The 23,125-nt window shown below is 34.8% G+C and overlaps 1 protein-coding gene across 7 annotated transcripts in view; it reads right to left on the reverse strand.

Annotated features, from left to right (window-relative positions):
* Positions 1 to 23,125, reverse strand: part of CCSER1 (coiled-coil serine rich protein 1) — a 1,258,994-nt gene that overhangs the window by 579,974 nt on the left and 655,895 nt on the right. The window contains exon 10 of one of the 7 annotated variants that reach the window (XM_027060841.2): positions 9,046 to 9,185. The exons of the other annotated variants lie outside the window; for them this stretch is intronic. Coding sequence (XP_026916642.1) covers positions 9,126 to 9,185 — 60 coding nt within the window. The 3' untranslated portion in view covers positions 9,046 to 9,125. Of the gene's footprint in view, positions 1 to 9,045; positions 9,186 to 23,125 lie in introns of those variants that run through there. 7 annotated transcript variants of the gene reach the window in all.

Genomic DNA, 23,125 nt, shown 5'->3' on the forward strand with positions numbered 1-23,125 from the left:
CTTAAAATTCATGTAGCTACAACCAAATGGCAGTCAGATGATAGAGATCTCCAACAACATAAATCATAAAATTGTGTAAAAATTTTACTAAAGTATAAATTGAACACTAAATAAACAACAACATAATAACTTCTTAAAACATATTATACAAACCATGAGGTAAACAAAATTAAAATTTGTGTAGAATATTTATTACTAAGTGAAGTTACTTGTTCTTTTAAGTTGACTCTGCTATCCTTAGTGGGAAAAGGTACAAATAAATCTCTTTCCAGGTCAGAAATCTTGCCAGCCCTATGAAGAAGAAACTTCCATGAAGAACCTGAGTAGGAGGGCATGATAATCTGTTCCCTCTCCACAGACATTATATTCAAAATTTATGAATACACAAGCCTTTCAGGTTGTTATCAAAGTTTAAGTTATTGGCTATTTTTCCTCACAGGGGGAAAGAATATTGCATATCATAATGGTAATTACTGTTCCACCCCCCCAAAAAAAAGCATCAAGGGGCAGAGATTTATTTTAGAAATAATAATCGTACATAACATGGTATAATATGGCAAGACAGGAAGACCCTGAATTTACTTTCTCCACAGACACAACACATCTAAGCCTATTTATAGAGCAATTCCTCCTGAAAAACAGAGGGCTGACTGAACAAAAGATAGAACACATGGAGAGAATGGCAATAGAGACAAAGATGTGGTAATGAAGGGAACTCCCACCTCTAACACTCCTGGAAATGCAGGGGGAGGGATACCACTGAGGGGACTGGGAGCAGATCTGTCTGCCCTGGGCACAGAAAAGAAGCCATAGTGTAAAAGAGCAGCTAGTGTTTAAAATATGCAGCCTTAGAACTCCCACCACAGAGAGGGGGGAGCTGCTGGAACACTATGGTTTACATGCATCCTATACCTTGGTAGTGCAGATGGCAGCAGGGTCCAGGCACCATACTCATCCTGCCACCTTAGCAAGACCCGGGCCTCTAGCCTACACCAGCCCCAGATACCTTGGAGCTCAAACAAACAAGCAAGCAAACAAACAAACAAACAAACAAAAAACATAGTTTAAAGCAAACAAACAAAAAAACTAGAATATAGAAGAATGAGACCCAGAACCATACCAAATGGAGGGGGAGCTACTGGAACTTTCTCTGGTTTGGCGGGGGTGGGGGCATAGTGAGCACCACGGTTTATGTTCCCCTTCCACCTTGATAGCATGGACAGGAGCATGGTCTGGGTACTCTAACTAACCTACCACCTCAGTGAGCCCTCGGTCCCTGAACCACACCAGCCCCAGCTATCCCACCAAGCCAGCCCCAGTGTGGCAGACATAGGGACACCCCTTTTCAGCACTCACTACAGTTCCAGCTATCACATCAAGGTGACACAGGTTCAAAGCACTATGGAACACTCCAGACCTGTACCACTTTGGATCCAGACAGCTTGCTAGGGCACCTCCAGCACAGAGTACCCCAAGACCTCCTGATTCACACCTGCTTTTTGGCTCCAGATGCCTCACCTAGGTGTCCCCAGCACTGTGTACCCTAGGATACCCCAGTTTGCAAACACTTCAGCTTCATTTACCCTGCCATGCTCCCACTGCATGGAAAGCCCAGGGAGCATCCTGGTCCATGCTCATTTCATCTTTGGCTGCCCTGCCAGGGTGTTCTCTGCACAGAGATCCCAGAGACTGTCCAGTCTCATGCCTACTTCAGCTCCACCCAACCAAGGCAGCCTCAGCACAGAATGCCCTGCAACACCATCCCATGACAATCACAACAGATCATTCCATCCGAAAACAGCAGAATACACATTCTTTTCAAGTACACATAGAACATTTTCCAGAAGAGATCACATATTAGGCGACATAAAAAAGTCACATTGATTTAAGAAGATTAAAGTCATGTCATGCATCTTTCCCAGCCACAATGGCATGAAACTGGAAATCAATCAGAAGAAAACATAAATGGAAAAAACACAAACACACGGAAGGTAAACAACATGCTATCAAACAACCAACAAAGAAATCAGAAGGAAATTTAAAAAAAAATACATGGAAACAAACGAAAATGAAAACACAATGGTCCAAACCTCAAAAAATAAGAAAATGTTCTTTTTTTTTTAGAGTTTTTTTAAATTTATTTTGAGAGAAAGTGAGAGGAAGTGGGTGAGGGGTAGAGAGGAGAGAAAGAGAATCTCAAGCAGGCCCCACACTATCAGTGTGCACAGCCCAATGCAGGGTGGAACTCATGAACTGTGAGATCACGACCCGATCCTAAATCAAGAGTCACATGCTTAACCAACTGAGCCACTCAGGTGCCCCAAACAAGAAAAATTTCAAATGAACAATTTAATTTGAAGGAACTAGAAAAAGGAAAAAGAAAAGCCCAAGAACAGTAGAAGGAAGGGTATAATAAACATAACGCTCTGATAAACATGTCGGAGCATAAATAAATGAAACAGAGATGAAAGAAAGAAAAAGAAAGAAAGAAAGAAAGAAAGAAAGAAAGAAAGAAAGAAAGAAAGGGAGGGAGGAAGGAGAAAAGATAAAAAAATAAGAGCTGGTTTTTTGAATTGATAAACAAAATTTGTAAACATTTAGCCAGACTCATCAAGAAAAAAAAGAGAAATTATTCAAATAAATAAAACCAGAAACGAAAGAGAAGTAACAATTGGCTCCACAGAAATACAAAGGATTTTAAGAGAACTCAATGAAAAGTTATGTACCACAAAACTGAACTAGAAAAAAAATGGAAAAAGTTACTAGAAATGTACAATCTGCCAAAATTAAATGAGAAAGAATGAGAAAATATGAACAGACCTATTACAAGTAACAGAATTGAGCTGGTCATCAAAAAACTACCACAAACAAAAGTCCAGAATCAGATGGATTCACAGGTGACTTATAACAAACATTTAAAGAAGAGTCAATACCTACTTTTCCTCAAACTATTCCAAAAGGTAGAAGAGGAAGGAAAGCTTCCAAACCCATTCTATGAGGCCAGCATTACCCTCATACCAAAACACAAAGACACTACAGGCCAATAACCCTCATGAACATACATGCAAAAATCCTCAACAAAATGTTGGCAAATCACATTCAATAATCATTAAAAAATTATTCACCATGATCAAATAGGATTTACACCAGCTGATCCAAATCTATAAATCAATTAACACCAAAATTAAAGATAAAAATCATATGATGATCTCAATAAATGTAGAAAATCATTACACAAAATTCACATTCATTCCTGATAAAAACCCTCAACAAAATGGAGTTAGAAGGAACACACCTCAACATGATGAAAGCTGTATGTGAACACTACACAGCTAACATCATACTCCATGGAGAGAAGCTGAGAAAATTTTCTCTATGGTCAGGAACAAGAGAAAGATGTCCAATTTTACCATTTTTATTCAAATAGTCTTAGAAGTCCTAGCTACAGCCATCAGACCACAAAAAGAACTAAAAGTCATCCAAATTGGTAAAGAAATTTGAACTGTCTCTCTAGTTGCAGATGACATGATACTATACATACAAAATCCTACGGTCTCTACCTAAAAACTATTAGAAATAATAAATGAAATCAGTAACGTTTCAGGACACAAAATTCAGTTGCATTTCTATACACTAACAACAAAGTAAAAAAAGAGAAATCAAGAAAACAATTCCATTTACAATTGCACCAAAAATAATACCTAGAATAAACTTAACCAAGGAAGTGAAAGACCTATACTCTGAAAATTATAAAATACTGATGAAAGCAATTCAAGATGACATAAAAACAAAATGAAAAGATCTACTATTCTCATGGATTAAAAATTACTATTGTTAGGATGTCCACGGTAACCAACGCAGCCTACAGTTCAATGTAATAAATATCAATAGCATTTTTATAGAAGTAGAATAGTCCTAATATTTGTATGAAACCACGTAAGACCTTGAATAGCAAAAGCCATCCTGAAAAAGAACAAAGCTGGAGGTATCACAAATCCAGATGCCAAGACATATTACTCAGCTGTAAAAATCAAAACAGAATAGTGCAGGCACAAAAACAGACATAGATCAATAGAACAGAATAGAGAGTACGGATATAAAACCATGCTTATATGGTCAAATAGTCTACAACAAGGATGCAAGAACATACACTAGGAAAAAGATGGTCTGAAAAACTTGGCAGCTATATGCAAATGAAGAAACTGGACCATTTTCTTACATCACACACAAAAACTCAAAATGGAGGTGCCTGGTTGGCTCAATCAGTAGAGTATGCAACTTTCAATCTTTGGGTTGTGAGTTCAAGCCCAAAATTGGATGTGGAGATTATTTAAAAATAAAATCTGAGGGGTGCCTGATGACTCAGTTGGTTAAGCATCCGACTCTTGATTTCAGCTCAGGTCATGATCTCATGGTTTGTGAGATTGAGCCCTGCATTGGGCTCTGCGTTGACAATATGGAGACTGCTTGGGATTCTCTGTCTTCCCCTCTCTCTGCCCCCCCCTTCAAAATAAATATTTAAAAATAAATATCTTTAAATAAATAAATAAATAAATAAATAACAAAATAAAACTCAAATGTATTAAAGACCTAAATGTGAGTTGTGAAGCCATAAAACTCCTAGAAGAAACAGAGGCAGTAATTTCTTGGACATCAGCCATGGAAACATTTTTGTGGATATATCTCCTCAAGCAAGAGAAATAAAAGCAAGATAATTTTTAAGTGTATTTATTTATTTTGAGAAAAAGAGAGAGAGTGGGAAGATAGAGAATCCCAAGCATGCCCTGCACAGGCAGCTCAGAGACCAACTTGGGGCTTAAACTCACGAACCATGAGATCATGACCTGAGCCAAAACCAAGAGTCAGATGCTTAACCAACTGAGCCACCCAGGCAACTGCAAAAATGAAATATTGGGATTACATTATAAAAAAAAGCTTTTTTTAAAAAAAAATGTTTATTTTAAAAGAGAGAGAGAGAAAGAGAAAGACTGAGCTACTCAGGCACCCCTAAAAGTTTTGCACAGCAAAAGCAATCATCAACAAAATGAAAAGGTAACCTACTCAATGTTAGAAGATATTCATAAATGATATATCCTATAAAAGGTTAATACCCCCACTATATCAAGAACTTATACAACTCAATACCCCCAAAAAATCGAATTAAAAATAAGCAGAGATCTGACTAGACATCTTCCAAAGGAGGCAAACAGATGGCCAACAGACACATGAAAAAATGCCCAACATCATTAATTATCTTGGAAATGCAAATCAAAACCACACTGAAATATTATCTCATACCTGTCAGAATGGCTAGAATCAAAAAGGCAAGAAATAGCAAGTGTTGGTGAGGATGTGGAGGAAGAGCAACCCTTATGCATTGTTGGTGGGAATGTAAATTGGGGCAGCAACTGTGGAAAACAGTATGGAGGTTTCTAAAAAAATTAAAAATAGAAGTTTATACCTGAAGCTACTATAACGTATGTTAACTGAAATTAAAATAAAATAAAATAAATAAAAATAGAAATGTCTTATGACCCAGTAATTCTACTACTGGGTATTTACTCAAAGAAAACAAAAACATTAATTGAAAAGATATATGCACTTCTATGTTTACTGCAGCATTATTTACCATAGTCAAGATATGGAAGCAACCCAGTGTCCATCAACAGATGCATGGAGAAAGATGTGCTACACACACACCACACACACACACACTGGAATATTACTTAAACATAAAAGTAATGGGATCTTGCTATTCATGACAACAAGGATAGACCTGGAGCATATCATGCTAATTGAAATAAATCAGACAAAGAAAAACAAATACTATATAATTTCACTTGTATGTGGAATCTAAAACACAAAATAAATGAATAGGCAAACACAAAGAAACAGACCCATAAATACAGAGAACTGATGGTTCCCAGAAGGAAAGGGGGGGATAGGCAAAATGGATAAAGGGGAGTGGGAGATATAGCATTTCAGTTATGGAATGAATATATCACTGCAATAAAAGGTACCACATACAGAATATAATCAGTGGTATTGTAATAGCATTGTATGGTGACAGATGGTCGTTACAATTGTGGTGAGCACAGCATAACATATAGAGTTGTTAAATCACTAAGTTATATACCTGAAACTAATGTAACATTTTTTGTCAACTATACTTCAAGAAAAATAAATGTTAAGATAGCATAGAACTACATTTAGAGTTCCTGTAGGAACATATAGGCAAAAAAATACAACATTAAAAGCATCCTTTTTTAAAATTTGACATTTCCACCTCTAGCAGCAAGTTAAACATGGGAAAGAAAGTATATTTTGTTTTCTAAATAAATAGAACTTCAAAACAACATCAAATTTAGGTAATTATGAAAAATGTTACCATTTTGAAAACTTTAGCAAGGAAGTTATGTGTGTCATAACAAAATCTTACGTGTGTAATAACATACTTATTTTAGACTCTTCATTAAAAAAATACAAACAGCTATATGTCATAAATCTAACTGGGAATAAGTTACCTACATTTTTTTAAAGAGGTGAACAGTTTTAATATTTTTTGTTTTATTTGTTTGTTTATTTATTTATTTTAGAGAGAGAGAGAGACAGAGAGAGAGAAAGAGTGTGTGTGAGAAGGGGAGAAGGGCAGAAGGAGAGGGAGCAAAAGAATCTCAAGTAGTTTCCACACTCAGTGCAGAGCCAGCACGGGGCTCAAACCCAAAACCCTGGGATTATAACCTGAGCCAAAATTAAGAGTCAGAAGCTCAACCAACTGAACCAACCAGGCAGGCGCCCTTAAGTTGCCTATATTTTAAAATATGATAAATAAAAACATTTAACATGCATATATTACAGAGCATGACAAATTAAATTTTCATGATTTAAAATATAGATAAAATGTGTTAATAAAACTATTTTCTTGGCTCATATGTTATACATGTTAAAGAATTAGGTATTCACATAGTCAAGATTTATCATCACAATTATTCCTATCCATAATACATATTTCAGAGAAATTTTACCTTTAATAATGCATAATGTATACACAATATACAATTATCTATATATCTGTAAATTTAATCCATGTATAATCTGTATTGAGTTTTGTCATTATAAAATCCACCAGTATTCTGAAGTCAGAAAATTAAACAAAATTCTTTTGATCTGGAACAATAGTTACATGAACTTGAGAAAGCTCATACTCTTCAAATTCCACTTTCCTTATTAGGAAACGAAACATAATTAAGCTTATCATTCTCTTATTTTGAGTTAGCAACTGTTAGAGTATTTCAGGCACTCAGGAGTCATAGTTCAACATAATGCTTCCTTTCATCAATATACACTGTTGTACTATTTTCAATGGTCAGATATACTCTGATGCCTGTCATCAAATACCAACCTTAGCTTTGCAACACCCTGGAGTATAGTACAGTAAGTACAATGGTTCTTGCACATTTTTCTAAAAACACTTTCAATGTAATCAAATAAACACATTTTAATAAAGTAAAATTATTAACTATAAACATGCTCATTAATGTATACTCAGCCCAAGTTTCATTAAGAGAAAAAGGGAGAGAATGAAAGAACAGTTTCATTTCCTTGGCCGACATCCAAGGAAGCAACACCAAAACGTCTCACTAGTGTTAAAAAACAATCTTGAAATTGTACGATTTGAGGTAAGTGACCATTTTGTCTGTGTGGACAGTTTCTGCTACATTGCTTGTAGGGAAAAAAGTAACTTTCTTCATTGACTTAATCTAGAATCCAGTTAATAATACAAGTTTTTCTTTTCTTTGCATCTTAGTCAAAATATCATTAAATTCTTTCTTCTTATTTAAAATGATATTGATCATTCAAGTTGATAAAAATCTTTACCAGGTGAGTACTTTATTGTAGGTGATGGGGTTTCTTACTTTATCTACATTTAAAGGTTTCAAATATAAAATAAGACCATAAAAAGGAAGAGATAAGAATAGGATTACAAAATAAACTATAGAAAATTGTTAGAGAAACAAAATAGTTCTATCTTAGGTTATAAAAGAATGCATTAAGGGGCAAAGTCAACAAGGACACATACAATGTTTTCAAGTAAATAAATATATTTATAATTTTATTTTAACACCATGGTTTAAAGCCAACATGTGATCATTCATATTATATTACATAATGATTCAAATAATTTAAGACATTTTATAACATATATCTGAATATTACTACCATTAATTATGATTATTTTGTTGTCTGTTTGAAAAAAATATAGAGAACTCCGTAAGACCTGCTTTCCTCTCCTTAGCTCTGTGGCTCTTCTGTTGCCGGGCACCCTGCTCACAACACTGAAACCCTTCTGGGCTGTGTCACTTACCCTTGCAATAAACTACAACATTCAAGGGTGCCTTGTTCCACCTGGCCATTTAATAATTAAAGTGAGCTCTTCTAGAAAGGCAATAAACAAAACAAAACACAGAAATCAGGCAGCAATGCTAAGTCCAGGAGACAAGTGTTCTATCATGATACATTCAAGAAACTTCCCTTAATATGAGGTCAGTCAGTATCCAATAAACTTTTTTCACGTGTTCAGAGATATAAATAGGTTTCTGACTTTCTGTAGTTTGAATAAGACTCATTATGTATTTCATTTGAAGACACCCTGCTTTCATCTTTTGATCTCAATACAAGAGAAACATAGAGAGAATTTAGTTCTTCAGTAGGAATTATCTCACTAGAATGGGAGAAACTAGTGCTGTTTACAAACTTCCCTAATGTGCATAGAATATGTGATGAAATTAAATGAAGACTATAACCAGAGAGACAAATGAGATGGATGAAAAGGTTGAACAGAAAATGTGCACTGCCAAGTGGAATGTTACATTTAAAAATAGTTGCATATAATTTTTAAGTAAGCCTATTTTTGTTGTCAAAATACGGTAAGAATAAGGTAGGAATATGTAAAATAAATAAGTATTTTATGCGAGTGTGTACAAATGCAGAAAATGAAATATTTGGAGTGGAAACTAGCATATTACATGAAATAGCTAACATATGGAATGATGGAAAATTGATTTTATTCAATATTTCACATGTCACAGACTGATGATACATTGCTTATGGTCAAATGATTTAACCTAGGTTGAAATATTTACTGGTTTAAATAAACCTTCAGTGCATGTAGGATTCCACAGGGCCTTGAAAAGAAGAAAACAAAAGTAAATAAATGAATGACTTCAAATTAATGAAATGAAATGAAATTTTTATTTCATATGAAAATTTAAAACATAAACACTTAAAAAAGCAGAGACCAACAAAAAACTGTTTTACTTATGATTTTCTAAGTCAAAATTACAATTAAAATTTATGAATGTTTATTAGTAATGCTTACAGGTTCCTAACTTCCAATGAAATACATTTTATGCAAGTAAAAGAGGAAAGATCGATTGGCAAAATTCTATTATTTCCTTTGGTTTTGTGAATAAACAAAAACAAAAACAAAAAATAGTTTTACCCAGCTCTTTCCTTTATGTATTTCTCAAATAAAATGGCTTAAAGAAAATTACATAATTAAATAATAGGTAAATCTCACATGGCTTTCGTGATATATTTCTAAACCATAGTCACCATCCAAGGTCCTAAACAAAACTCCAACAGAATTTTATCTGCAGCAGTTATTATTATTATTTTAACCTGTATACTTCATTATAGTTTTAAGTGATAGAAATGGAAACATTTCATAATCTTCCATCTTTTCAACTTCAAAAAAAAAAGAGAAACTCTATTGTGCAGAAAATATATATAAAAAGAAATACATAATCCACGAAGTATAGAATATAGCACTTGCCCCTGAGGAATGTAGAATTTAGTTGAATATAAATGAATATAAATAAGAGAGAAGCCTTACTACAAGACTGACATATAACAAGACATCAGTTATATGTCAATACATAAAACTGGTGAGAATTTTTAGAATTTATAGTAACTGCCAACTACAAGATAGTCAGTTATACAGGACTGATAACTGCTGACATAATTCTACGGAAAGAGAAATTACCCCCAGTTTGGGTCCTCATAGTAAGGATATGAAATTGGAGCATGGCTGGAAAACAGAGATCTATTACAGAGGAGGGACATTCCAGATAAAATGGTTAAAAACAAAACTCTAAACAACAGAGACAAGAAATAGCAATTTGTGTTGGTGCAGTTTAAGTAGAATAAAAGGTTTATGTTTGCAACATAAATAGAGAAGGGTTTAATTTCAGCGACTATGGGTACTGTTTGAGGAAAGTGAATTTTGTCTTTTAAGCCTTAGTGAATCAGTGAGTTTTAAAGTAGAAATACAACACAATGAAAGGGGTGTGTTTGTTGTGGTTTTTTGTTTATTTGTTTTACAGACTTATGTGTGATGCTATATAGATTTTACCATGTAGAGATTGTAAGTAGGAAGGCAAGATGAAAACCCAGGTGAGGAGGTCTTGAAGCGGCAAGCAGTATTGGAAGGTGACTATTTTCCAAACCCTGATTTCCCCCATCAAGATGCTTGTTCCAGTTTTATGAACAATTGACCTTCATTCAGGTTACAGCTCAAAAACAGCACACTCATGTAGTCCCTGATGAGTCTTTCCCAGACACAAGCTCTCCTCTTCACCTGATTCATCTCTTACTCTTGTCTTTCTGCTTATTTGTATCATGACCTTTATCACTGTGTGCAATTCTCTTATTTCTATTTCAAATGTATTGTCTATATTCATCACTGGAATGTGAGGTTTATAAAGAAATTTAACAACAGGCCCCAAAATGGAGTTTCTTTTCCTAAGCCTCACCAGAATTTAATAGCTAACCTAATTTCCGCTTTAGCCTCTCCCAGGAGTGGAGTGGAATTTTCAAAAAGTCATTCTGGAATTTCTTGATCTGTACTAGTGAGGTAGTCTGCAAGACAAGACCTCCCTGCGCCCTCCCCACCATTACCCCCAGGGAGGGTGACCTTGCCCGATTGTTTCTTTTCTTTAGTTAAAACCTCTTTGTCTACCACTTCCCATTCTGCCTAGAAAAGCCTTCTGTTTGTACAGCTCCTGGAACTCCCTTCTATTTGCTAGATGGGCTACTGCTTGATTAATGAATCACTGAATAAAGCCAATTAGATCTTCAAATTTACTCAATTGAATTTTGTTTTTTAACATTTGTCTATCTCTCGTTCACTGCTACAATCTCAGTGCCTGGAATGCAGCTTTTTATTTTTATTTTTTAAATGACTGTATAAATGAAAAAGGGTGAAGTAACTTGAGATGAAAGGAACCCCAGGCCATAATTACATGTTACACACAGAAGCAGAAATGTAAGTGCCAACCAAACATGTTTAAAAAAAAAAAAAGTCCGCAGAATCATTAAGAATAACAAATGAACATTTGAGTACTTGTTCCCCAAATGCTACTGAATGAATGAAAGACAGAGGTGATATATTGTTATATTTCTGTATTTCCTAAATCTGGATTCTGTTTCCCAGTGTATTTTAAGCTTCTTAACATTCTTATTTTTAATAAAATTCTAACCCAGTTCTGCCTTTTAATTTTCTAAAAAAAAGTTAGAGTGAAAAAAATATCTTAAGAGGTTGACTATGTTCAGAGACCAAAATGTTACTAGAATATATGATACTAACATTTCTCTTGCCATAAAAGTTTACAATATTGTAGTACTTGTCATGTGGAGAAGACAAAAAGCCTCAGGACTTCTCTCATTTTTTAGCGAGTGGAACATGGAGAGAACTACAAGAAATACTAAAACTCAACTAATGAGGATAAATGTTTCCCCATGACTTCGCTGTAAGAACAACAAAAACTCGAAAGATACAAGTCTTTTTTACAATGAACTACTCTGGGGATATTGTATATCAAGAAACAGATTAATCACCTTGGGCTTTAAAATGTGATGAACTCAACAGATCATCAAATTTGATACAAAAAACCCTCCAATATTTAATATTTTTAGAAATTATATTTAAGAACAAAATATCTTAATACTTTGGTTCCTTGAAAATGTCTAAGTTATTTTATTTTGTATAGAGGTAGTGTTGGAAGTTAAATACATTGTACAAACATAATTTTGTATTCATTATAGCAGTGTGGCAGAGTTTGCTCTTTTAAATATTTACATTATTATTAAATTAAGTCATTATCAAGTTATTAAATAAAAATATATTTCTACAGTGAAATTACAAATTATAAAGGCACATATGTTCATTGTTAAACATGAAAAAAAGAGAGAAGCAGAAATAAGGAAATAAAATGTCATACCCCTACCGATCAGAAATGATCACATTGACTTTTGTGTATTTCTTTTCGTTTTTTTTTAAACCAAAATGAAACCACACCATACATATATTATATATATATATAATATATATATAATATATATTATATATATATTTTTTAATTACTGGACTTGCTGCTTACTTTTCTAAGTTAATGGTTTCTAACTTCCCATGTCAACATGTTTTCATTTGTAATAGTTATCCTTAGTCAAATTTCCTCAAATGCCCTTCAAATACTACTAGTAAATGCTGCTATTAACTACTAACCTGTACAACCCAAGAGTTACAACTGGACCATGCATCACAGCCGAATGTAATGTCATTTTAAATCTAGATTCTAATTTTTAAAATTGGATTAGCCTCTCCCCTTACTGGGAAAACTTCTAAGTATACAGAAAAATAGAAAAACTAGTACAATTAGCACCTGCTTGGCAGAGCTAACACCTGGATTCAGTAGTTAAGAGTTTCTTGTGATATCTCTTTAGTCTCTTTAAGATAATCTCCTGATATTTAACAACACTTTAGATTTTAAGGATACAATGTCAGTTTTCTCAGAATACTGCACATTTGGAAGTTTTCTGACAGTTGACCTATGGTATTGTTTTACATATCCATCCACTTTCTGTGTTGCCTGTATACTGGAAGTTAGGCCTTTAAGTCTGAATTGTTTCAGGTTAGATGTTTCTGAGTGTAGTAAATTCTGTAGTAAATTATGAGTTCCTGTTGACAGTTTCTATTTGGATATTATATTACAGGTTTTTTTTCCCTTTTAATTTATATTTTCATAATTATATTTCTTTTCTCTCATCTTTCAATATGTTGAGTACTAGTAACATTTGATGTAATTAGTTAAATCTTACAATGTACATAAATTAAAAAAAAATTTTAAGTTTTATTTTTTTTTTAATTTACATCCAAGTTAGTTAGCATATAGTGCAACAATGATTTCAGGACTAGATTCCTTAGTGCCCCTTACCCATTTAGCCCATCCCCCCTCCCACAACCCCTCCAGTAACCCTCAGTTTGTTCTCCATATTTATGAGTCTCTTCTGTTTTGTCCCCTCCCTGTTTTTATATTATTTTTGCTTCCCTTCCCTTATGTTTATCTGTTTTGTATCTTAAAGTCCTCATATGAGTGAAGTCATATATTTGTCCTTCTCTGACTGACTCATTTTGCTTAGCATAATACCCTCCAGTTCCATCCACATAGTTGCAAATGGCAAGATTTCATTCTTTTTGATTGCTGAGTAATACTCCATTGTGTGTGTGTGTGTGTGTGTGTGTGTGTGTGTGTGTGTGTGTGTGTGTGTATACACCACATCTTCTTTATCCATTCATCCATTGATGGGCATTTGGGCTCTTTCCATACTTTGGCTATTGTTGATAGTGCTGCTATAAACATTGGGGTGTATGTGCCCTTCAAATAGTTTCAAAATTCTTATAACAGTACTAATAAAATTCTACTGAGTCAAGTTATATATTTTTTGCAGTTCTCTTGGTCCTTAGGCTATAACCCACTAAGGAAGTACAACCAGAGAATGGGTCCAAATCACCTTACAATATTTTTCCCCCTGTGGTTATATTCTAATTTGATGTCCAGTTACGTTTATCTATTTCAAGTACATTTACTCTTTTTTCTTCCATGAGAACTATATTAGAATATACACTTTTAAAAAATTCACTTTGTCATCCCTTCCACACTATTTTTTCTCTCTTGCTTCCCCTTGTAGATAAACATGTTTATTATTTCCATTATCTGTACTTATACAAAACATCAAAAAAAAATGAAATACCGTATAACTACAGTTTGACTTATTAACAGATTCTAAAAATTACTCCACATTAGAACACTGATGTTTTCTCTTTTTTTTAGTTTTATGCTCCTCCATTATGTAAACGAGCCATTATAAAACAGCCCCCTATTGATGGACATTTGTGTTAATTTTTTGTCTTTATTACAATGAATGCCAATTAAAAAAAGTTAGGGGAATTTTATTTGGTATATGCAAATGTGTATGTGCAGCGTAGAGTTCTAGAAATAGCACTGCTGACTGGAGGATAAAACCACATAAATTTTGATTTTTCAAAATTCGCCTTGATAAGGAATTGTGCCATATAAAAATGTCCTTTAAAAGGACAAAGAAATTAAAAAGAAATATAAAAAATATTTAAAAGGTTCACAGGATAGAATGATATTCAGTCACTTAAATCAATAAGTAAAAAACATTAATATTATGAAGCTGCCTCAGGCCCATGGACCAACCTACTAGTCTTTAACTTTAGCAAATTCCCTTAGCCCATGTGATTAACTAACCCCTTTCTTTGTATACCTATAGATCACGGGTTCTTTCTGCCCTTCTGCTAATCATGAAACAGAAACCAGGCCCCCTTGCACAACCTCTGAGCACTGAGATAATGTCTGAAGCTGGCATCATCAAGGCTACATGTAATCAAGGAATGTTATGGACCAGTTCACCCCCTTTACTGATTAACTACCCTAAACCCCTTTATAAATTCCTAGGCCAGGCAGAAACTTTGGAGGTGGCTTTTGGACCAGAGTCCAACTTTTCTCCAGGTGGCCAGCCTCCTGAATAAAGCTCATATTCCTTTCCAATCAACACTTTTGAGTTTTGGCTCTTCCAGCAATGACAGGCAGCTAAACTTGGGTTTCAGTAACAATTAGAGTAAGATTATATCCATTATATTTGAAATACTAAAATATTTGTTTATGTACATGTAATATATTTATAATGATTCAGTGTTTGTGTGTTTATTTTAACACACTAAATAATCAAAATTGAGGAAAGCTTTTAAAAGAGTAGAAAATACATACACTCAACACCAAGTAATTTTGGTGTATTTTTATAATTCACATTAAGTTCCTTTTAGTTTCATATTTCTTAATGTTAAATGATGAGTCATTATTATGAGACATAAGTGAGATGATTGATTTTCAGAAATACCAAATAAAAGCTGGGCTCTCTAGTTTAACAATAGGCTTACAACCTATTGGAAATATCTACCACCTACCCCCTCATAATGGAATCCCAAACCCTTAGACACTTAACTTCCTGGTTCTTCCCCTCTCCCTTTTGTGGGCTTATCTTCACAGGCTTTGCAATGAGCATGCGCCAAAAAACTGAAGTCTCTGTGTTGCAAGAACATTGATTAAAGCCTCCCTTCACTGTGCTCCCAGTCTCTGACTCCCTCCTTCGATTGGTTCAGTGGGCTTATTTCGCACATTACTGATGCTCCCTCAAAGAAGAAAAACTAATCGTTTCAGACTAAATTAGCTTTTGTAGCCACTTTCTAATAAATTAACAAAGCCTTTAAGGAACATTTTAGGAACAAAATATTGAGTGTTTTTTGTAACCTAAAAAGTTGAAAAGCACTATTTTCAATTCTATAATAGTCTTAAAATATGAATAATTTATCAATTTTTAGGTTATACTCTTCCATGCAAGAAAATATTGAACCTGTCTAGAGTATTTTTCTCTCTGAAAATCCTCTATATCAGATGGTACCTTAAATATATTTTCCTTTAATTTGATGGATTAAACCCAAATTCATAATCAATATACAAGCACAAAATTCATAAAATAATGACAAATCTGAAGTTATTCTGACATGTAAAAAACTATGACTCTCTAAGTACTCTGCACTGCAAATTACACTCTGGTATAAATTGTCTCTACAGTAATTCAACTTTATGAATTTAAAATTCTAATTATCATTTTAACAATGTAGCATCACATGAGTATCATTTCCTGGTACTCTTACTTCACAGAGCATGAGATTAACGTTACATGTGGCTCCCTTTTAGGAAACTTTCTGTAATGCAATATCCTGAAAATTCCTATTCCTTTACCTGTTTGGTACAAAGTCAAACATTTATGGAACTGTTTTCTTTAATTCTCTACACCATTTATAAGTTATGAAAACAGCTTATGTTTTTGTTTTGAAACACTAATAATGTAATATTTAATGCCTTTCCCCCTGGAATCATTATTCAGTTCTTTCACTGGAAGAAGATATAAGCTGGTATAAAAGAGAATTTGCCACCCAAAATATGCCTCTTTGACATAAGGATTATCTTGAGCTGGTTATTTTTAAGCACCAAAGACACAGCACAAGTTCTGAAAACAAAGTAAAAGTTACCCTTTTAGTAAAATACATTTACATTTATAAGGAAAAATCTCCATTTGTAAGGTGTGTCCCTCTCTGTACTAGGAAGAGGAGGATGACCAAATCTCTGGAAACTCATCAATGGAGCAGGCACAGACCTAAATCTGCATAACAACCTTATCCTTGTTTACTCTGTACTTCCTGGTTATCTCTTATAACCACTCCTGAGCCTCAACAGCCTTCTTTTGTCTTTAGCTGGGAATGATACAGAAGGTGGTGGCCTGGCCATTTTGGGAAATTTTCCTGGGTATCTTCCATATATACGGGAAGTATTTTCCTACTGCTAATCTTTTATGATAGGGGAGGTCTCTGCCAAGAACCTGGGAGGGTAGAGGGGAAATCATTTTCCTTCTGCTACAGTTCGGTTCCTCCGGAAGGGATCTGATGAGACCCCATTCTTGGGGGAGCCTGCAGATGGGATCCTGGAAAACTGGCAGAAATTAACAAAGGGTAAGAATTCTTACCAAAGTCAGCTCTCGCAGGTATCTCTCTCTGTAGTGGCTGATCAAGAGATGAAGATTAAAAATTCTTATTGCTTCCTTTCCAAATTTAAATTAACAGGAGATAATATTTATGTAAACTAGTTCCTTGGGTATAGTGAATTTGGTAAATTTGTTGTGAGTAATCTGGTTTTCTGTTGATTCTCTTTTCTCCCAGAGATGACCATTGTTTTTGTTTGTTTTTGGTGGTTTGTCTTTTGTGTCATTAGTCACAAAAAGAACCATAGCCTAGAGGAGGTTTTCCTTTTGTCTTATTTTAGGTCAGAAGACTTTGGCTTTGTGACCAGTGAGAATATACTCTGGTCTCTGCCAGCTGGAAAATGAATGTGTCCACATGCATTTGGCATAAAACCCAACAGGCTGTGGATCCCAAAGGCAGTATACTCTTTGTCCAACTATGCCACCTCTCAGGGGAGATTGTCTTAAAGGATCCTGGTTCCATAAGGGGTCTTTGTAGTCTCAACCTGCATTGTCTCATTAGTGCTGGAAAAGTCCCATTCTAGTACCATCTGTTTGGGGTAACTGATTAGAGAGTCTGACTGGAGGCATCCAAAGTTCTCATTCTTACCACCTATGGCAACAGGTCTTTGCTTTCCTAGGATAACTGAAAGTAAATATTCTGGATCTTGTGAGGGCTGCATCTTTACACCTTCTTTTGGGATGCCTCTTGGATTTATGTTTAAACCATAAATTTATGGTTAAGCCTTATTGGTTTGAGTTGCTATTGAATTAATAAAAGATCCTACTTGTCAATGACCAAATGACAGATACTCTGAACTGAAAACATAAACAAACTTCTATATTTGAAAAAAAAAATTAGTTCTTTTTTTAAAGAATTATCTTATTGGTATCTACAGAAAGACTAAATTGAAAAGAAGACACAAAGAAGTATAATGGCTCACATTATGGGCTTCTTTAACAAGATAAAATTATGAAGTTTTATTTATTTGTTTATTATTTATTATTATTTTTATATTTTAGTTAGTTTACATACAGTGCAATATTGGTTTCAGAAATAGAATTCAGTAATTCATCACTTACAAAAAACACCAAGTGCTCATCACATGTGCCCTCCTTAATACCTATCCCACTTTCACAAGATATTACCAAATTTAGAGAAGAGTTAGAAAAATCAGTGGACATTCACAACACCACTCACAGGAACTTTGACTAATGGCTAAGGTTCTTCCTTTCTATGATTATACTGTAGTTATCAGACAAGCTGGCTGCCCCCTCCCCCCACCACACACACCAAGTAAACAGATCAGAATTTCTCCCAGATCCTCCTACAAATGATCAGGAAATGGATTAGCTGGAGGCCAAGGGTCAGAGGCTGATACAAACAAAACTAAGTTTAAGTTGTTCCTCCCCTTAAGTTTAAGTTGGTCTAAGGATGAAGGGTACATTTGGGGGGGGGTGGGGGAAGAAGACCACCTGAAGGCCTTGGTTAAATGCTTTATGCATCCTGCACAAAGACCTACTGAAGTTCCAGAACATAGAAATATTTTGATTTCTTAACTGGACATCTTCTTCTGCTATAAAGCAAACTGAAATTGCAGTCAGATGTGTGGGTCAGTTCCCTGATATCATTCAGGCTATAACCCAATTCTTTGAGTAATTAGAAACAACTGCTTTTGTCTTGCAAATCTTTGTAAAAACAGAGGTACAGTTCCAGAAGCAATGCAAAATCCATCTGTCCTTTTCTACTAATTCTCCAAACTTCTCAAAATTCATCTCAAAATGCTTGCAAAAGATCAATACATTGGAAAATGAATGTCCTTTGCCTAAGAGAAATCAGGAAATTTTAAATAGTAATTACTTCAGACCACTGATAATAGGCAAATATACCCCCAAACTCCATTTTGGAGAAAATGCAGATACTTTCTGTGATTTTGAGATGTAACTTTTCTACCCATCTTCTCCATGTTCTAAGAGCCATTCTTTAAAATGCAAACTTTAAGAAGATATTTCTCATCAGAAGGAGAAAAAAGTATTTATTGGAAATTGGGCAGATGAAATATCCCAGTGTCTTCCTCACAAATATTAGTATGAAAAACTTTAGCTATCTGAGCTGGTAAAGTGCCAGAAACACAATTTGCATCCAAATATTCTCTTATAAACTAGTGAGTTTAGTGTTGTACCTGACTCATAGCTAAAATTTTAGCTATAAGATATCTTTTTCAGTCAGCCTATATGTTTACCTGTGTCTATATATGATGTGAAATGTGTGATTTTTTAAATTAACCTCTGGATGCTATTGCTAAAATTAATTTGTAAAAGCTCTATTTAAATAGCTTAAAATATGCACTATATAAATTATTTCTAAAAGTCAAAAATATAAAAACTAACCCAAATGTTTGTTTCAAATTCATGTGATCTGGGATTTTTTTGCAGTAAATAAAAGCTAAGTGAAGTTTGTTGGTTTAATGAAAGTAGACATGTATTCAAAGTTGTCAACAAATATAATTCAGATATACAATTTTATTCTACCTAGGTCAAAGTTCATGTTACTTCTGTTACAAAGCTCTTCGGAAGAAAACAGAACAATGGCAGACTTTGCTTAATGTCTCACAAAGATTTTGTGAGTAGTCTAAGCATAACTGTTGGGAGCAAGTGATTTAGATGTAAGGGGAATAAGAGTTTTTAGGTGAACTTCTGAGCAACAATTATGTGTTTATGATATAGCTATTGAAATAGTTTCCCAAATCTCTTAGGTAACTTCTGCCTTTAGAGTTTTCTTGAGTTAAGCTGAATGATGTAAGTTTATTGAATATCTAGATCATGTGCAAATAAGATAAAATACTGAACATTAATTGCTGAACATAGGTTTAATCTGAACTGGGTAAGAATGTCCAGAACTGACTCAACTAATAGAAAACCAAGCAGAACAAGAATAACATGGTGCTGAATAAACTCATGAAAATGCGAATTCTTATGACTTTGTTTGCAACGTTGATTCTTTAATGTTTTGTTTTTTTCTAGATTTAAGGAAACTTTTTTTTTTCTTTTCTAGTAAGCTAAGTATGAATTACAGCAATTTGGTAAGTATGTCTTTGTGAACACAGATGAAACAATTACTTTTTCTCCCTATCTGATCCCTTGAGAATGTGCATAGAATTAAACATGACCAAACAGGTTCAAGGGACCAAGTTTCACTTCATGGAGCAGATAACACTCCTTGGAAAAGCAGCCTGGTGTTTTGCTTACAGCGATCCCAGCCAGTCCTACCAGATGACTAAGAAAGCTCACTTTCTGGATGGTGCAGAAGCCATAGGATATCTCTGGGACCTCAAGAAAAGAGAAATTAATCCAAATCTCTAGATACTGCAGGCAAAGTCTGACGGTGAGCCCTTCACTTGGCTTCCTATCCTCAAGGCTTTTAAAAGTTCAGTCTAAAATTCCCTGTGAAAGTTCCATCAAAGTAGACCTCAAAGGAACCTATACATATTCAACCACTATTCTTCCTGCACATAATCAGGTCAAGTTTAATGAAACTAAACTTAGTTTGCAGACAAATTAGTCCTACTGTGATTATTTTGGCAAAAATAAGGGTGATTATAGAGAAAATTATGTTTCAGTAGTAAAATTTTGTGGATATTAGATTCTAGTCCAATTTATTGTCTTAGAAATGTTGTTTTCTACCTGTAAATCGGACCAAATCCTAAATTCTAACAATTTTCTCAAATATTTTGCTACAACTCTCTGAACTAGTTTCCAATTTTATCCCACCCTTCTTCTTCTTTTCTTTTTTTAATGTTTGTTTATTTATTTTTGAGAGTGTGGGGCGCCTGGGTGGCTCAGTCGGTTGAGCGTCCGACTTCAGCTCAGGTCACGATCTCACAGACCGTGAGTTCGAGCCCCGCGTCGGGCTCTGGGCTGATGGCTCAGAGTCTGGAGCCTGCTTCCCGTTCAGTGTCTCCCTCTCTGTCTGCCCCTCCCCCGTTCATGCTCTGTCTCTATCTGTCTCTCTCTGTCTCAAAAATAAACTTAAAAAAAAATTAAAAAAAAAATAGAGAGTGAAAGAGAGAAGGTGGGGAGGGGCAGAGAGAGAGGGAGACACAGAATCTGAAGCAGGCCTCAGGCTCTGAGATGTCAGCACAGAGCCCGATGCTGGGCTCAAACCCACAAACTGTGAGATCATGACCTGAGCCAAAGTTGGATGCTTAACAGACTGAGCCACCCAGACATCCCTCTCCCACCATTCTAACGTGAAATGACTGAGAGGAAACAAAGCAAAGCAAAACAAAACAAAACAAAAAACAAAAAATCTATCCTTTTCCCAAAGCTGTGCAAATTGAATGTGAACAACTTCATATAAACTTAAGAGAAATCATCACAACAGCGCATATGGACAACCTTTTGTGCCTGCTGATATGTAGGCCACTCAGAAAGTTCACCTTAACACCTGATGACATCAGAGATATTCAAACTTTGAAAGATGATTTGAACCTGACATATAGAAATCTCAATTGGCTTCCCCCTACCTCCGCCCTGTTCTCACAAACTGCATTATTATAGTTTGTGCTAATTGTTAAACTTTGCTTGTCTTTTTCCATAGACATGCCTCTTATTAAATACCTGATTGCTAGCACAATATAAGACTAACTTTGGGAGCCCATCTGCAAGACCATTTCCTAAAATGAGACATAGCAGTTAATTGAAGTGATCTATTTTCAGGAGTCAGACATGGGATCAGTGAAATATTGGAGCAATGTATCAACTCAGGTTCTGGATTGTGAAACTTCTTGGGGAAGTTTCAAGGTGGAATTGAAGGGAAGCAGAATTTGCCAGCCCAAATATGCTTTTTGGCATAACTTGAACTGGTAATTTTTAAGAGATTGCAGACACAGGGAAACCTCTGAAAATCAAGTAGAAGTTACCCTTTTGTAAAGGTTATTTATATTTATAAGGGAAATCTCCATTTGAAAGGGTATCTCTCTTTCTGTACCAGGAAAAGGGGATGACCAAATCTCTAGAAACCCTTGTCAAAAGAGAAGACATAGACTTATATCTGCCTAACACCCTTACCTTTGTTCACTGTGCTCTTCCCACTGGTAAACTTCCACAACTGGCCTCCCCAACCCCCAACATCTTTCTTTGGTCTTTAGCTGGACATGGCATTTAAGGTGATGACTTGGGCCATCTCAGGAGTCAACTTAATTTCCCTAGGTATCGCCTGCGTATAATAGGAGGCCTATGAGTTACTAAACTTTCGTTTCTCTTCTTTTAATCTCTCTTCTATTACAGAGGTTCTCAGCCAAGAAATTTGAAGGATAAAGAAAAATTACTCCCTCCATCCCCGTACCCTTCTAGGTATCCCCAGTTCCCAAAGCATAAGTCAAGTGCTTGAGAAACTTTTTGATGGAGCAAGATCATTATGAGGGCTAATGATCTTTATAGATATTATCCATTTGTGGTGCTAAATCAAGTACAAGTGGGAGAGTTGTCAGAGAATAGTGAATCTCACAGGAAAACAATAGGAAAAAATAAATTAATTTAATTAATTAAATCTGATGGTCTAATGAAACAAAGGCTCAACTATGACAACACAGAAATGCCATCAGCAGGTATAGTGGAAAAAATAAAACACTGTCATACTTATGGTATGGCAAAATTTGTCATTACTGTTTCAAATTAGAATATATTGTTTTATGATTTCTGCATACTGAAAATGTAATGTTTCTAGAGTCAGTGCAACTTTTACCTTTAAAAGAAAATATATTAATATTAATTTATACCAAGTATAACAAAGTTCAGTAACAAATAGTTGCATAAGTATGATTTAATCAGATTAAAATACACATAATCGGGGTGCCAGGGTGGCTCAGTTGGTTAAGCGTCTGACTTTGGCTCAGGTCATGATCTTGCAGTTCACAAGTTCGAGCCCCACGTCGGGCTCTGTTCTGACAGCTCAGAGCCTGGAGCCTACTTCAGATTCTGTGTCTCCCTCTCTCTTTGCCCCTCCCCCACTCAAACTTTTTCTCTCTCTCTCAAAAAAAAAATTCAAAAATGCATATAATCATCTTAAACATTGTATTAGTGTACATTTGCATCTAATCCTAACATCTATAATAAATACAAACAGTGAATAACAGTAGATTCTGTTTTGTACCTATGTCATGCAGTTGTGTGTGTGTTCAGG

The sequence above is a fragment of the Acinonyx jubatus genome, chromosome B1 (assembly GCF_027475565.1).
Source record: "Acinonyx jubatus isolate Ajub_Pintada_27869175 chromosome B1, VMU_Ajub_asm_v1.0, whole genome shotgun sequence".
NCBI lineage: Eukaryota > Metazoa > Chordata > Mammalia > Carnivora > Felidae > Acinonyx > Acinonyx jubatus.